This window comes from Vicia villosa, unplaced genomic scaffold (genome assembly GCF_029867415.1).
Source record: "Vicia villosa cultivar HV-30 ecotype Madison, WI unplaced genomic scaffold, Vvil1.0 ctg.000113F_1_1, whole genome shotgun sequence".
Lineage (NCBI taxonomy): Eukaryota > Viridiplantae > Streptophyta > Magnoliopsida > Fabales > Fabaceae > Vicia > Vicia villosa.
Window position 1 is genome coordinate 887,009 of NW_026705021.1, and position 17,778 is coordinate 904,786.

At 33.7% G+C, this 17,778-nt stretch overlaps 1 protein-coding gene across 1 annotated transcript; it reads left to right on the forward strand.

The window, feature by feature from the left end:
• The first annotated feature begins 3,413 nt into the window (after window positions 1-3,413).
• On the forward strand, window positions 3,414-4,160 carry LOC131624268 (uncharacterized). The gene is made up of 2 exons (XM_058895216.1): window positions 3,414-3,845; window positions 3,954-4,160. The coding sequence occupies exons 1-2, from the start codon at window positions 3,414-3,416 to the stop codon at window positions 4,158-4,160; spliced, it is 639 nt and encodes a 212-aa protein (XP_058751199.1).
• Window positions 4,161-17,778: the final 13,618 nt, after the last annotated feature.

Here is a 17,778-nt window from a genome sequence, read left to right on the forward strand (position 1 = left end):
GCATACATTAAATCAAATTCTTGTAATATTAATACTATTATATAGGTGCCCCCACAATAAAATATATTTTGTGCAAATTAAAAAAAATGCATCAGCTATATTTTATCGTCACACAAAAGAATATCTCTTATAATAAGTATACCTCAATTCTACACAATAAATTCAATTAATTTTTTTGTGTGGGTAAATAATAGTAAACTCTAATAAATTAATATAAATAAGCATTAAACGCATGACTCATATCTATTAAAATACATTAAATAAATGTATATCATTATATCAAAATTAATTGTAATATCATGAATAATTTCTTAATCTAGCACACAAAAACGCAGATATTTCATACCCACTAAATCACTAGAGAAATAAAAACGATTCCTTTTAAAACTCTAACATCCTCTTTCTTTTGAAATACTTGTATTCGAGAGCCACAAAATAAATCTATATATCTAGTTAGTAGCATAGGTATCCTTCATATTCATATTCAAATAAATATCAATTTTGCAAGGTTAGATAATAATAACAATACTAATAAGTATTAACCTTTAAAATATTTATTAATATATTAAATGATTGTAATAATATTTATAAGGTCCGTTTTAAGTTACTTTTATATCATATAAAAAGAAACGTTTATTTTAATAATATAATACTAATTTAATAATTAAGACTATATAATTATGATATGTAATCAATATTTAAAAAATAATTATATTGATATTTGGTAATAGTACCATCCAAATAAAATTAAACAGGTAATTCATAATAATACCACTTTTCCTTTTGATCAACTCTTAACAATATTTCCATATTGTATTTTCTCAATAATAAAAGTATTATATAATATCTTACCCCAAAAAAAAATCATATAATAGATTTATCAAACAAACCAAATTTAAGGACAGTCATATTTCATTTTTATTTTAATTTTAAAAATAAAACTTGATTACGCTGAACTCTATTATGCCTATAATATGTTTAGAAAAGTATGAAAGAACAAAATATCATTCAAATAAAAATGTATAATTTTAAAACATGAACAAAATTATTTTCACATGATATTACTACTGATAAATAACATTAAAATATTTAAAATTATAAGCCTCTTTTAGCCATCATTGAAACAAAAAAAATATATAACATAAGTTTAAAAATATAGAACCTGGAGATTTAACAGCATCAACCTTGAGAGTAAATCCTTAAGATTGTTGGAGAATTCTGCCACCGACATAATCTGGTGATCTATCTCTTGTAACAAGAGTCATTGAACCTGCAAAATAATAAGCCGTTACATTAACCTGAGGCGTGTAAGTATACTGTCCTTAAGGATTTATCCGCCTCATAAGCGCAAATCCCCCAGGATTCAACAGGTTCTTCTCAGATTCTTAATAAGACTTTGAGGCATCAGAACAACAAGAAATATTCTTTTCCAGAAGATGTAACCAGAAAACAAAGAAGAAAAGGGAGAAAAAAATATTTTTTCACGTTCTATTTTTCAGTCTAGTTTTTATAAATGGTAAGAGATTTTATATAAGAAAGAGAAGGATAGAGTAATGGATTTGACTCAGTCAAGTCAAACTTATTAAATTATTTAACCTATTTAAAATCATAATAAAACAAATTAATAATAATAATTAAAAAATAGTTTCTTATATTTGTCAATAAAAGATGAGATTAAATTATTTAAAACTTTTGAAATATATTCAAAATTTACAACAAGATGAAGTGCTTGAGAAACCAAGTGTTAAATAATGTATGTTTACCTCTTGGATGGAAGCAAACAAGACATATGTAGAGGCAAGGAATTTGACATATTCTAATTTTCTTACCATGTTTGTTTATGATAGAAGATACCGACGCTGGAGACCATGTAAAACAGGCCATACAATTGGAAGATTAATTTGGGTTCCTCCAAGTACCGGTGAGTTGTATTACCTAAGAATGAAGGTGAAAGTTGTCAAGGGACCAACATGCTGTGAGGAATTAAGAAAAATGGGTGGAATAATTCATGATAGTTATAGGGATGCATGTTTCGAAATGGGATTTCTTAGTAATGACAAGGAATATGTTGCAACCATAAATGAGGAGAAGGATTGGGGTTCCGGACATTTTTTTAGAAAGTTATTATTTGTCACTATGCTACTATCCAGTACCATTAACAGACCACGGCATGTTTGGGAAAAAACTTGGCGGGCGTTATTTAACGGGATTCTTTATCAACAAATACAAGTGACAAATAGAAGAGGTACATTCCATTTATGCAATCTTTTTAAGTACATGAATATAAAATTTATTTGTCGATCAATTAGTTTTGCTACTAAACTTTTATATCACCATTACTTCCATATTGATATGTTTATGAACCATATCATTTATGTCCGCTGCATATAATTGTTGGGTCTAATAAAAACCAATGTAGATGTATGTAGTAATAACATAATAACATGAAGCAGTACCTTAATAATTTCATACTAACGTATTTTGTAATAGAATTTTATGCCGAATCTATACTTATGTTTGATCCTGCTGTAAAAATTCCTAATTTGGACATCTTTATTTATTATGGTGATGTTGTCGTGTTTACAATTAAAGTTAAATTTCATTCTGCAGTATAAACTTCATGGCAAGGCACTATTGTTGTATAAAATATAAAATGTTGTTCTGTATTTACTTCATATATATGTAGTAATAACATTTAATATGTCGTTGTTGTATAAGTTCATGGAAAGACACTGTTGCTTTGTATAATTTTATGTTTTTCTGTTTTTATTTATATGACCTCTAAATGACTGCTGCTGGGTATAAAACGTATCGTCATGCTGCAGTTGTAGAATCAATAGTATATCTAAATTGATACTGATGTAATTTCATGGTAATGCAACACTATAAAACAAATTCAGCCTGAATTTAACAATTTGACTTTGCCGTTTATATCTATAATTTGTACATTATTGAAAAATACTTAACTGAATATGAAGTTTTAATTTCTATACTCTTTATAGATATCCAGTTGACAAACAATGAGTTAAAATTTTTGACACTCATTGAGATTGAGAATATGATGAATCCAATCGAAGAAGTTTGCATGAATTTAAAGATATGCCATATTCAGATTCATATGTCACACGACACGTTGGCAATAGATTCATTTATGACGAACAAGATTATAATACTGATATTGAACGAAATTTTTTTGACAATCTCTTTCTCGCCCTTATATGTTATTATATTTCTTTGTATTATGAATTTGTTACATGTCATTTTTTAAAAAAAAAATTCGTTGACTGATAAATGTTTACATTTTAATTGATGGATGAACAACGTTTGATCTTTGATAAAATCATGGAAGCTGTCAACAAACAAAGAGGAGGTGTGATTTTTTACATAGTTATGGAGGAACCGATAAAACTTTCATGTGGAAAACCCTATCAAGTGCACTTCGCTCGCAGAAAAAAATTGTTCTTACTGTTGCTTCAAGTGGAATAGCTTCGTTATTATTGCTAGATGGAAGAATTGCTCATTCAAAGTTCAATATACCCGTCCCAACAGTTGACAACTCTACTTGCAATATTGACAAAGACTTTGAACATTCACAAATATTTGTAGCAACCGATGTGATAATATGGGATGAAGCACCTATGTCTCATAAGAATTTCTTTGAGGCCTTGGATAAAACCCTTAAAGATGTCATGGGCAAAAAGGGTCTTGCGAATACATTATTTGGTGGGAAGGTTGTTGTTTTTGAAGGAGATTTTAAACAAATTCTTCCTGTTGTTCCAAGAGCACGACATTCGGATATTGTTCACGCATTAATATGCTATTCTTATGTGTGGGACTATTCTCAAGTTCTAACACTAACAAAAAATATGAGACTTCAACGGGGAAGAGATAATACAAGTTCTAATTAAGTAGCGAAATTCTCAAAATGGATCTTAAATGTTGGTGATGGTAAGATATTTGAACCAAATGATGGTTTGGTTGATATAGAAATTCCTCAAAATCTATTAATAACCAATTATGATGATCATATACAAGCTATTGTTGAAAGCACACCTAATTTGTTGGAAAATTTCCAAGATGTGACATATTTGCAAGGAAGAGCAATTCTTGCCTCAACCATTGAAGTTGTGGACAAAATCAATCATTATGTATTGGGATAAAAGGTAAAAAATCATTAACTTGAGTATATATATATATATATATATATATATATATATATATATATATATATATATACATTCAAGATAATGTTCTATCATGTTGAATTTACTAATGTATTAATATTTTCATTTTATTGGATTTTTTAAGATAAGAGAAAGACTATCTAAGTTTCGATTCAATTGACAGAACTGATACAAGTTATACTGGAGCGTATGAAGTTCTAACTCCAGAATTCCTTAGTAAACTAAGAACATCAGGGCTACCAGATCATGGGATCAAATTGAAGGTTGGTACCCCCATTATGCTAATGAGAAATATGGACCAAGCTAATGGATTGTGCAATTGAACAGGATTAATTGTTAAAAGGTTAGCAAATCACGTCATTGAGGCCAAATTTATGTCTGGAAAGAACATAGGTAACATTTTTTACATTCCTCGATTGTCTATGTCACCTTTTGATTCATCGTGACCATTTAAGTTGATTAGGAGACAATTTTCGATAATTGTATCTTAAGCAATGACAATTAATAAATCTCAAGGTCAGTCCCTTGATCGTGTCATATTGTATTTGTCTACTCCTGTTTTTAGTCATGGACAGTTGTATGTTGCAATTTCAAGAGTTACATCCAAAAGTGGTCTTAAAACCTTAATACATGACAAAGACAAAGAAACGTGTTCGACCACTACGAATGTTGTATACAAGGAGGTTTTCCAAGCACTCTGTTAGTTGGTAAATTTTTTCACCTTTTATTTTGTGATTCAAATTAAATATCCATTATTATTTGTAGATGCCACATACTTGATTTAGTTTTTAAATTTTTTTCAATAATATATATCTTATCTGATACATTTCTCCATACAGCTATACGATGCAGGTTGTTGTTATTTGTTGGTTATTTCATTGGTGGAGTTCAACTATCAAATTAGATCCATGTAAATATTTACATGTGGACTTATAAAGCTGAAATGTTTGTATGTATCATTACTGACATCCCGTTTATCTTATATATATATATATATATATATATATATATATATATATATATATATAAATTTATAAGTCATAATTAGATACAAAATAATATAAAATCTAGACGGGACTCGTGCGATAGTACGGATTTCTTATTAGTTTGTATTAAATCATATATCGATATTTAATAGGATTAATACTACTTTACCCCCTGCCATATATGCGAGATTTGGTTTACCCCCCTCTAAAAAAAAAATTATTGGACAAACCTTGCAAAATAAATATTCCATCAAATTTGACCCTGATCAATTTTTTTGGCCAAGATTCTTAGAATCTTGCCTACATGGCATTTTTGGTAGTGCTAACTGTACAGCACATAAGCAATGTGACACAGTCAGCACTGCCACGTGAAATTTAATTATTTTTTTTAAATAAATTTTTATTGATTTTTTTAAATTTTTTTTTTTACAAAAAAATTTTGATTTTTTTTTTAAATTTTTTTGTTGATTTTTTTTAAATTTTTCCAATTTTTTTTAATTATTTAAAATTTATTTTTATTATATATAAATTCGCAGGTATTGTCAAATCCGTAGGTAAATCCGCAGGTATTGTCAAATTCGCAGGTAAATCCGCATGTATTTTTAAAGGTAAATCCGTAAGTAATTTTAAATTCGTAGGTAAATCCGCAAGTAAATTCGTATGTAAATCCGCAGGTATTGTCAAATCCGTAGGTAAATCCGCAGGTATTTTAAAATCCGTAGGTAAATCCGCAGGTATTGTCAAATTCGTAGGTAAATCCGCAGGTAAATTCGTAGGTAAATCCGCAGATATTGTCAAATTCGCAGGTATTTTTAAAGGTAAATCCCCAGGTGTTGTCAAATTTGTAGGTAAATCCGCAGGTATTGTCAAATCCATAGGTGAATCCGCAGGTATTTTTAAATCCGTAGGTAAATCCGCGGGTATTGTCAAATTCGTATTTAAATCTGCAGGTACTGTCAAATATTTTTTTAAAAAAAATTTTAAAAAATCAACAAAAAAATATTAAATTTTTTATAAAAAAAAATAATAAAAAAAATTAAAAAAATCAATAAAAAAGTTAAAAAAAAAATAAATTAAATTCCACGTGGCAGTGCTGACTGTGCCACATTTGCTTATGTGCTGTACAGTCAGCACTACCAAAAATGCCATGTAGGCAAGATTCTAAGAATTTTGGTCAAAAAAATTGATCAAGGTCAAATTTGATGGAATCTTTATTTTACAAGGTTTGTCCGATAAATTTTTTTTAGAAGGGGTAATGCATGAACATTCTTGGCGGTTTCTTTACCCTCTATCAAGTATAAGCTTGTCCATAGCTATCCATATAACTTTTTGTTTTCCATTTAGCAACTACAAGGAGATGTAACTAGGTAAGTCTTGGAATAAAGGAAAGGACACTAATATCTCAATTGGTCTTTCTTCTTTTGCACAAATAGCACAATACATTGGTCATTACTTTAAACCAAAAAAGAGTCCGTTTAATAATGATTGTCAGAAAGACAAGTGTCGAATAATTAGGTTAAGCATAAAGTAATCTATTTTAGTACACTAATCATACATAAGTACAGCCGAAAACATACACACATAAGTAAATTGTGATAGGCTTTTAGTCATTTGTTTATTTACCAATTGTCCATGTTCCCTCACTACTATATAGTTTAATTGAATTAGGCACCCAAACTAAAATTATATAATACAAGCACATTGAGGACAATGATTAGGTGCACTAGTTATTTGAACCAATGAAGCTATTAAAAATAGGGAAAGGAGAAAGCATGGTGGGCTCAGTTAAGATTGATTCAGGTTTGATTGAAAAAAGTAAATACATTTTTGGTTTTCTTAGTATGATATGTTTGATTACTTCTTTTAGAAAGAAAAAAAATCTAAATTTCACATTGGAAATAGATAAAGTTGTGTAAAGTTTTTATAAAAATTTGATATGTTATCGGATTCTTTTCATTCAAAGAAAGTTATATAATAAAGTACTTCTTTTTTTTCCCGAAACACCATTTAAAAATTTGAAAATATCTTTTTATTATGTACGAAAATTGCACTCGTAGTAAATTTTGAAAATTTTGAAAATTATTTCTATCATTTATTTTCAAATCTATAAGTTCAGATTCATTTTCATGTTTTTACATAAAAATGTCATTCTCATTAGATATGTTTCCTTCCACCTCAGTGCCGATCTTGAGCCCGGGCAACCAGACCCATATAAAAGTCTCCTTTTGTCTTTGTATCGGTCTTGGATCCGGGCAACCAGGCCCACGGTCCATGACCTCCAAAGAATAGGAGTCTCAAATTTCTTTTTATAAATTATAAATTTGAAATAAATATATAAATATTAGTTGTTCAACATTATATGTATATGGTAAGTTAGTTAGTGTAGTTGTAAAAGATCTCGTTTTTTTATTGATTCAATCCTTAGTACCTACACAAATCTATTATTATTATTATTATTATTATTATTATTATTATTATTATTATTATTATTATTATTTCTCTACCTTACTTTTTTTGGCCAATTTTTTAAATTGGCCCAGGACCTCCAAATTGTCGGGGATCGCGACCAATTTTTAAAATTGGCATAGGGCCTCCAAATTGACAATGACTGCCTGTCCATACTCTTGTGTTAAGTCCAATTGTTTATTATGGGGTGACTGGAGGTGCGAGCAATATCTTCTCTCGGTACGGTTCATGAATATTCTTGTAAATTAAGTTGCAATATTATAAAATAGATTGTAATATTTTAATCATAATTCATTCAAGTAATACTATATAACTACAACTACTCTATAGTCGCAAAAAATAGACATATTTAGCCGAACTGCGTAAGTTATTACTATGCTCATCGCTTGCGGATTGTGTTTCTTATTTTCCCTTTTGTTACTAGTTTTTTTTCTAACAATTTGTATAAGGTGATGATTAATTTTTGTGTAAAATTTAAAGAGGAAGGATTCGACAGAGCGAACAATTTTGAATCATATCAAGAAGGGTTCATGATTTTTTGACTCAACAAGATTTATTGGAGGTGTTGCATGAAGTGAAATTGAGAGACATGAAAACTCTGTGTTAACGGCTAGAAGATGGATTTGTGCAAGTATTGTGTACTTGGGAAAAATTGTTACTTTCACTCATGATTTTCTTGTATTTTTTGACTTTCGGTGATGATTTTCTTGCAAAGGTTTGGATATATTTCTTAAGCAAAAATGAAATCTTTACCATATTCAAACTGTGAAAAGACTAAGAATCAAAAAGGCAAAAAAATCAAGCATTTATGTGAAAAGGCTAAGAATCAAATAGGCAAAAAAAACCAAGCATTTTTTGTTAGATAATGGGATTTAATACAGTGATTTAAACTTTCATAAATTTTGTATGGAACATGTATTAACGATAATCTAGATGAGAAGATTTATGTGGTGCATCCCGAGGATTTTAGAGATACTAGAAAGGGAAAAATAGTTTGTGTACTCGCTAAAAGTATAATTAGTGACAACCCTTATTGTGTAGGGTTGTAAAAGGATTTTAAGATTGTTGTGGTGTTAGAGCGTTCTCACGCAAGGGTGGTGAAAGATTTTTATCTAGTGTTTTCAGAGTAAATTGAATGTCACCCTCAACCTTAGGGTGGAGGTATTTGTAAAAACATCTCAGGCCTGGGATTTATAGCCTAAGAAAACAATACTTGTACTTTCTACTTTTAGGAGCGCTAGAAATGGGTAGTTATTTATCCTATTATAGAGAAATTGGCTTCCCCTTTTTGACTTTCTCCCTCATGTAGTTATGGATAGGGACACGTTACTTCCCATGTTCCCTAAACGAGCAAGTAATTCACACAACGAGAGATATAAGTAGGAAATTTGCGCATATTATGATAAATAGGTGCTCATAGCAATAGGTGGGAGACTAATGACCCTACTTTGGGAGATGGATATTATTCTCCCACCTTTAGTGAATCTTATGTCACTCTCTATATAACTTTTGAAAATATACTAGTACACAATACCTCAAGCAGGAGGTCTTGTAAATGGTAAAGTGATTTATTCATAAACCTCTCTACGTAAATCTAAGTGGAATCTCCCAGGAGAGGCTTTAAGTTGGGTTCATCAGGTGGGACTTTACATTGAGTCTTTCTAACGAAACTTTAAATTGAGTCCCACATGCGAGACTTTAACTTGAGTCCTTCAAGAGAGGCCCTTGGGCGAGACTTTAAGTTGAGTTCGTCAGGCAAGACAAGTTGAGTTCCTCGAGCGAGACTTTTAATTTAGCCCTACAGTAAGGACTTTAAGTTGAGTCACACATGTGAGACTTTATGTTGAGTCTACCAGGCGAGACTTTAAGTTGATCTGTATAGGCGGGACTTTAAGTAATTTGTGTTGCTCTTTGGTCCTCGAGGATCTTCTTAGGGAATTCGAACATTTATATTGCCCTTGAGGGCAGAAAAGATCTTCTAGTAGAAGTTCAACATTTATATTTCCTCTGAGGGCGGTAAGGATCATCTAGTGGAACTTGATTATTTATATTGCCTTTGAGGGCGGCAAAGATCATCTAGTGGAAGTTAAACATTAACATTTCCTCTAAGGGTGACAAGGATCTTTCAGTGAAAGTCCAACATTTATAATACTTTTAAGAGAGAAAAGAATCTTTCAGTGAATGTCCATCATTTCTATGAACTTGGAAATTAGTTTACTTTATGTGAATACAACAATAATTAGCATTAAGAGAATTCATACATTGGTTGTCTAAATGCCTTTCGTCTTATTCAAGACAAATAACAGAAAAATGGCTAAATATAATAAAATCTCAGTTGAATTGAGTTCCATGTTCTTGGGATAACTCGTATGTTCATATCCTCAAGCTAGTAGGCTCCATGGGATAGTTTCTTACATATACAATAATGACCCTCACAGTTTGGTTGTATTTTCCCCTGTTGGGCCGGAACGACCAGTTGCATGAGCACAAGGTCGCCCTTTTGCATCTCTATTAGAAATACCTTTGATTTGTACCTTCTGGATACCCTTTGTTTGGTGGTGAAATCTCGAATGTGGGGGATATCTCGGAATGTTAGACGCTGGCCTTAGGATCTAGAGGGGGAGTGAATAGATCTTAAGCAGTTTTGCGGAATTAATTGAACTTTAAGCGGAAGTGATTCTGAATCGACTCGCGTCTATTCCGAACCACTATTGAAACGATTGTATATGTGTTAAAACCACTAACCAACTTGAGATAAACGATAAGAGAATACGCTATAGAATCAATACGTCGCTCTATTGAAAATCAATTAACTTCTTATATGATGAACAACGTTTGCAATGCAGTAATGGTGAAAGAAGCAAAAACACAAACACTTGGTGATAATGATCAAATTGATGGTGATTCAATGTGTGATGGATTGTGATGTTTATATAAGTTCTTAATTCACAATCTTAACACTCGAATCGTTGATCAATTTGCTATTATAACCAAATATGAACAGAACGTAAATGAAAAGGTAAAAGCGACAAGAACACGATATTTGTTTAGGCAGTTCGTCGATCGTCCTCGCTACGACTACGTCTGCCCCCAATTCCAAACTGAAATTGGGAAATCTTTCATTAATGTTGAAAGTAGTATATACAAAGAAGATAACAAAGCGATAAACCATAAACCAATTATGTCGATCCTTTGAATCTTCTTCCCCCTTAATCTTGAGTCAGATCAAGGTTATCCAAGAGCGTCACGTGATCCCTTTTCTGCAGTGTCTTCAATTCCCTCGAACCCTTGTTCTTCAATCTTCACACTCAGATGATTCTTCTATGAACACTCTTGATAAAAACCCCCAAGAATTACCTATCTTGGATGGACAAAACCCGCAGATTTTATTCACCAAAAACCCCACAAATCTTCACCCACTAGGAATCTTCAATTCCGTTCCATGGATGTTATCGAACTCGATCACTAACCCTCAACGCAAGAATGATTATGTGTAATTGTGTTGGAGATGACGAAGAACGAAGATGAGAAGCCTTTGTGTATCTTTCAGTCGTTGGTGTTACATTGAATAATTGAACCTTTGATAATATATATGATAGCTTAACAGTTGGAGATGAGAGAAACAGAATTTTTGGCATTCTTGATCAGTTAGGTCGACCTCTTGTAGTGCTTAGGTCGACCTAGCAGAGCTTGCAGAAATTTGCTCCCAGTTAGGTCGACCTGTTAAAGGAGTAGGTCGACCAGAATCCTCTTCAGATGCATTCTGGGGACATTTTCTCAGATTAGGTCGACCTAGTTGTTGTGTAGGTCGACCTAGCAGACTGATATGTAAATTTCTTCATTTTAGGTCGACCTAGATGATGTGTGAGTCGACCTAGCAGAAGTATATGGATTTTTCTCCATTTTAGGTCGACCTGGGTTGACAGTAGGTCGGCCTAACTGCTGCTTTTCTGCATTCTTCTTGTTTTGCTTGTGTTGAGTCGACCTATATGCATAATAGGTCGACATGTTCTGACATGAGTGATCAATGCTTGCTTTTCTTTGAGTTTTCTGCTTCCACCTTATTGCTTGTATGCTTATTGAGTTTGCCATGAATCAAAAACATCTTTGTGATTGTAATCTTGTATTCACACGGAATTCATCGACTAGCTCAGTTGCACATCTAAGTTGTTGGACTTGAGACTTCACACACAAGAGGAGGGTGAATTGTGTGGTTCAAAATAAAAATTGAAAAACTTTGGGAACTAAAATCAGAATTTAAAAACATTTTTAATAATAAGCAGCAGACAAATAAATTGTAGAAAATAAATAGAGGAAAAGTAAAGAGTTAAGGGTAAGAAGAACACCAAGAATTATAGAGATTTAGTTACAAAATAAAATGACCTACTCCTCTCCCTAAGAATTGACCTTGAGAGTATCCAATAAACGTTGAGAGCTTTTAGTAGAAAATAATCATGAGCCCCCTTATACCAGGAAATATGGTTGACCTCCAACCAAAGAGTACAAGACTTGGAATATTGCAGTTTTAGTCTTCTCTTCCAAACGATAGATTAAATCAATTAGTTTTTTCTTCACTTGATAGATTGAAGCGGTTAATCTTCTCTCCACAAACAAGAATATTAGATCGGTTAGTCTTCAAGATTTTATCACGGGATGAGCTCACGAACCTTAAACCTTGGTTTTTCACGGGCTAACCAATAACCTGTGAGATTTCAATACCTAGCTAATCTTGATCCTTATCCAAGCTTTTATTATGGGCTGAGCTTTAACCTAATCTTGGTTTTACCAAGGTCTGACCAAGAACTTAAAGAGATTAAATAATACAATCCCCAAACCAAATCTTTTACGAGTTTAGCTTCTAACCTAAACAAAAATCCCTAAATGGATATTATTATTAAACCAAGGTATAAAATAGACACTTGGTGAATTTTATAATTCTACCCTTCTAAAATTATAGCTTATTCTTTTGTAGACACTTTATTGAGTAGATTGAGATGAGACTTTAGTTATATTCCATTTGATTGCCATCATCGGATAGTCAAGTCCATCGAATCCTAATACTTAGGTTTTCATTTTTATCTCCCTAACCATTTATGATTGACTAGTCAGAAGACATTAGTTTTCATCATCAAAAGTTGATGTCCTTGTTAAAGCATATCACCTGCAAAATAAGGTTCCACATTAGTACTGCCTAGTTTTCCTCTTTACTCAATTGTGAACTCCTCCAAGTAGGTGTTGTAGTTTCTCTAAGATTGGCATGTGTGAGATATTGGATCGAACTCTAGTATTGTCGAAGGGTAGCTTCTTGGTTCGACAGTTCGACAGAGTTAAGCATGAAGTCGAAGGATTGTTCACATGCTGGTGTCGAAGTGTGCATGCTGTAGTCGAAGATGGGTCTAACATGCAGATGTCGAAGATGTTAGGGTTGTTAGCATGTTAAATTAGGTTTTAGTGTTTAAACCCTAATTTGTTAAGTTAGCTTGTTTATTAAGTTGGCTTGTGTAATGGGCCTTGCTGAAAAAGCCCATTAGTTAGTAGGGTTAAATAAGTTTTTGGTCCCTATAAATATTGCAGTTTTCATTTATAGTCCCTCATTGCCTTTAGGCAACGGTTTTCACAAAAAAACCGTTGCCAAAACCAGCTAAAACCGTTGCCTAAAGGCAGGAAGGGACTAAAAATGAAACTGCAATATTTATAGGGACCAAAAACTTATTTAACCCTAGTTAGTATGTTAGGTTTTATTATAAATAGCATACTAGTCTCTCATCATTGCTAAGCTGCAAATCCTAATTTAGGGTGAGAGAGGTTATTTGTTATTCTTGTAAACTTGTAATCTTGTTCTAAGAGAAAGTGAAAGAATAGCAGTTATAACCAATTCTTGTGTTCTTCTTATCCTCTCTAATTCCCTATTATACTTTGTTAATTGTATCGGTTTTCACAACAAATTGGTGCGGTGAGCGTGGAGAAGATGCCTTCAACAAATTATGAGATTGAAAAGTTCACCGGAGTGAATGATTTCGGTCTGTGGCGCTTGAAGATGAAAGCCCTACTGGTTCAGCAGGGTTGTTTGGAAGCGTTGAAGGGAGAGGCAGCCATGAATGCAGAATTGACGGCAGCGGAGAAGACAAATATGATCGAGAAAGCACACAGCGCAATTTTGTTGAGCCTTGGTGATAAGGTTCTCCGGCAGGTATCAAAGGAGACGACGGCATCAGGGTTATGGGTGAAACTTGAAAGTTTGTATATGAACAAATCGCTGGTAAATCGACTCTACCTGAAGCAAGCTTTGTATTCATTCAAGATGATTGAAGACAAAGTATTGGCTGAGCAGTTGGATATGTTCAACAAGTTGATTCTTGATCTTGGAAATATTGATGTGAAGATCGATGATTAAGATCAAGCGTTGTTACTATTGTGTTCTTTGCCTCGATCACATGCTCACTTCAAAGAAACTCTCTTGTATGGAAGGGAGTCCCTGACGTTTGAAGAAGTTCAATCAGCCTTGTACTCTAAGGACTTGAATGAACGAAAGGAGCATAAACCTTCGACTGTTGGCGAAGGTTTGGCCGTTAAAGGAAAACTCTTACGAAAGGATGGTAAGTTCGACAAGAAGAAAGGCAAAAGCCAGTCGAAGACTTACAGTGGCGAAGCATCTGGCATTCGATGCTACCATTGTAAGAAGGAGGGTCACACAAGAAAGGTGTGCCCTGAACGCTTGAAATATCATGGAGGTAAGGATAATGGCAACGCTACCATTGTTCAAGATGATTTCGAATCATCTGATGTTCTTGTGGTTTCAAGCAGTGACTCTAAGAAGGAGTGGATTATGGATTCAGGTTGCACTTGGCACATGACTCCAAACAAAGACTTGTTCGAGGAATTATGTGATCAAGATGGTGGATCAGTATTGCTGGGAAACAACAAGGCTTGCAAGATTGCAGGTGTTGGATCTGTGAGATTCAAGCTCCATGATGAGTCAATAAGGTTGTTGACTGAAGTCAGGTATGTTCCTGATTTGAAGAGAAATCTGCTTTCTCTTGGTGAATTCGACAAGAAAGGATATGTTTTTGATCGCGACTTTACGTGTCTATTAGTCGGGATAACTGCAAGTGCACAGTCGTGTCGTGTAGTTTTAAAAGATATCGAATCCACAGGGACTATAAATCGACCTACCGTTATCTAAAGTTACTATGTAAAGCTAAGGCTAATGATATTTGGGTTTTTTTATAAATGGGGAAACTAAAATCTTAAATCTAGGTAAAATATAATAACAAACGGATATCAGTATGTATTTCATCTAACTTAGGTGATCCGAAGTTCCATTGGCCAGATTATAATTAAATCAAAGATCTTTACTAACTATGTTATTTAAAAGTCCTCCTCTCAAACTCTCGCTCTATTGATTCAGACTACGATCCTAACTCTTAATGTACGCTTTCGCCATCCCACCAGATTTAGAAACGCTTTTTGAAAACAACATAGTTAATAAAATGCTTGTTTTATGAAGTCGTTATCTACTTAAATCTCCTAATCTCAAACTCTCGCTCTGTTGACTCGGAACATGCTAATATCCCTAACGTACGCTTTCGCCATCCCGCTCGGGTGTAAAAACACTTTTTGAAAATACATAAGTTCTAATTAGTTCTAATACGCTTTCGCCATCCTTAAAACTAATGTCCTATGTCTACTATCCAGTTAAAGATCTCAAACTTTCGCTCTATTGATTTTAACCTTTGACCGTCTTAAGACCTCAAACTTTCGCTCTTTTGGTTTTAAGACTTACTAATTAAATTAGACATACAAACCAAAAACAAGTGATATTTAATAAAACATAATTAAGCCAATTTATTTCGGATCCCTACGGTTAAACTACTTTACATACCGACATCTAAATAAATTAGCCAGACATACTTAAAGAAACAAACATGAAATTATAATTATTAAACATGGAATTATAATTATTAAACATGAAATTATAATTACTAACCATATTATAATGATAATGATAATGATAAAACAATATTATAAGAACATAAAACTAAAATAATTGCAAATAAATAAACCTGGAAGTAAAGCAGACAAAACGAACTTGAATTAAATTGCGAACAAAACAAATCTTGAAACTTGAATGAAGCTTTGAAATAATGTCGGCAAGATTGTGATCCAAGAGTACATAAATTGTAGGCCTAAAACTAATGGTGTGGTAGTTCCTCAATGTGAGAAACTACCACTTTTACAAAGTGATAATTTATGCCTAAAACTATGAACAGCGCTTCCGCGCCTAAAACTTAGATGCATTCAAATGAATGCTAAGACCCTTTATATAGTGAATGGCAATGGAAGTTACATTCAGCATCACGTGAGAAGTAGTGGAGATAGTGCGTGGGAAGTTGAGAAAAAGGTGGAGATGTGCGCCCTGAAGTGAGAAAAAGGTGGAGACGGACGTCTCCTTCGATGACGTGGCCTATGATCGTGGGTGAGCTTGGGAGACGGACGTCTCCTTTGATGATGTGGCCCTAGAACATTGGAGACGGGCGTCTCCTATGCAATTGGGCCCTTAGACGGGCGTCTCAGCTTCGTGGGCTGGGCTTCCATGCTTGATCCATCGTATTTTCACCCTTCACATTTGATTCATTCCATTTGCACCTCCACTTCACTACAGTACCTCTTTTCCATCTTTTAGGCACAAATAGTAGTGATTTTAGCTCAATTTCTTTCCTTTTCACAAATAGTCCCAATATGAGCGTAAAACCTGAAAACATAGAAAATACCGACATAATACCAACATAAAGCAACATAATTAAGATAAAATCGGGAAATAATTGATATAAATCGAGCCAAATAAACAATACATTTTCGTGTTATCAGTTTTCCAAGGAGAGAAAAGTATCCTAAGAGTCATGAAGGGTTCGAAGGAAGTCTTGAGAGGCGTGAAGAAACAAGGCTTGTATACCCTTGAGGCTGAAGTTGTAAGTGGTTCGACAAATGTTGCATCCACGAAACCTTTGTCGAAAACAGAAATCTGGCACATGAGATTGGGCCATGTCAGTGAAAGGGGTCTGGTCGAATTAGGGAAACAAAATCTGCTTGGTGGAGACAAAGTCGAAAAGCTGAAGTTTTGTGAACCCTGTGTACTTGGAATATCTTGCAGAGTGAAGTTCAACAAAGGCAAACAAAGAACACATGGATCCCTTGATTACACCCATGCTGATCTTTGGGGGCCTGCAAGGTGTCCATCACATTCAGGAGCAAGGTATTTTCTATCCATAGTAGATGATTATTCCAGAAAATTATGGGTATTTATCCAGAAGACTAAGGATGAAACTTTTGAGAATTTCAAAAGTTGGAAGACTCTGGTTGAAAATCAGACTGGCAGAAAGGTCAAGAGGTTGAGAACCGACAATGGCCTTGAATTTTGCAATGAGGCATTCGACAGTTTTTGTGCTGCCTCTGGTATTGCAAGGCATAGAACTACTGTAGGTACTCCACAGCAAAATGGTTTGGCTGAAAGGTTTAATCGAACTATTTTGGAGAGAGTCAGATGCATGTTGACTAGTGCGGGGTTAACAAAGGTGTTCTGAGCTGAGGCTGTTTCGGCAGCAACATATCTGATAAACAGATGTCCTTCGACAGCGTTAGATATGAAGACACCTGAAGAAGTTTGGTCGGGACATCCACCAGATCTCGACAAACTGAGAGTATTTGGCTGCGTAGCCTATGCTCACATTAGGCAAGACAAGGTCGAACCTAGAGCTCTGAAATGCATGTTCATGGGATACCCTGAAGGAGTCAAAGCTTATAGGCTATGGTGCCTAGAGCCAGGTCACAGGAGGTGTATCACCAGTCGAGATGTAGTTTTCAATGAAGCTGAAATGGCTTTTAAGAAAACTAATGATGTTGGTCGAAGTACAGAAACATCTGACGAAGAGCTGGAACAGGTAGAGATTCCTGTTGAGGTGGAGCATGTTGATGCTGAATTGCATATCCCAGATGAAGTCGAAGAAGAAGCAGAAGATGTTGAAGTTGAGGAAACTGACGATGACTACCTATTGTCGAGAGATAGGTCGAGAAGAGTCGTCAAGCCACCTCAGAGACTTGGATATGCAGATCTTATAGCTTATGCCTTAATCTCTGCAAGTGAG

What these genes read in the sequence shown, in the direction of transcription:
- LOC131624268 (XM_058895216.1), top strand. Translation starts at nt 3,414, where the DNA reads ATGTGGAAAACCCTATCAAGTGCACTTCGCTCGCAGAAAAAAATTGTT. An exon ending in ATGTGTGGGACTATTCTCAA is followed by an intron (nt 3,846 to 3,953) that starts GTTCTAACACTA and finishes GGTGATGGTAAG; the next exon opens with ATATTTGAACCAAATGATGG.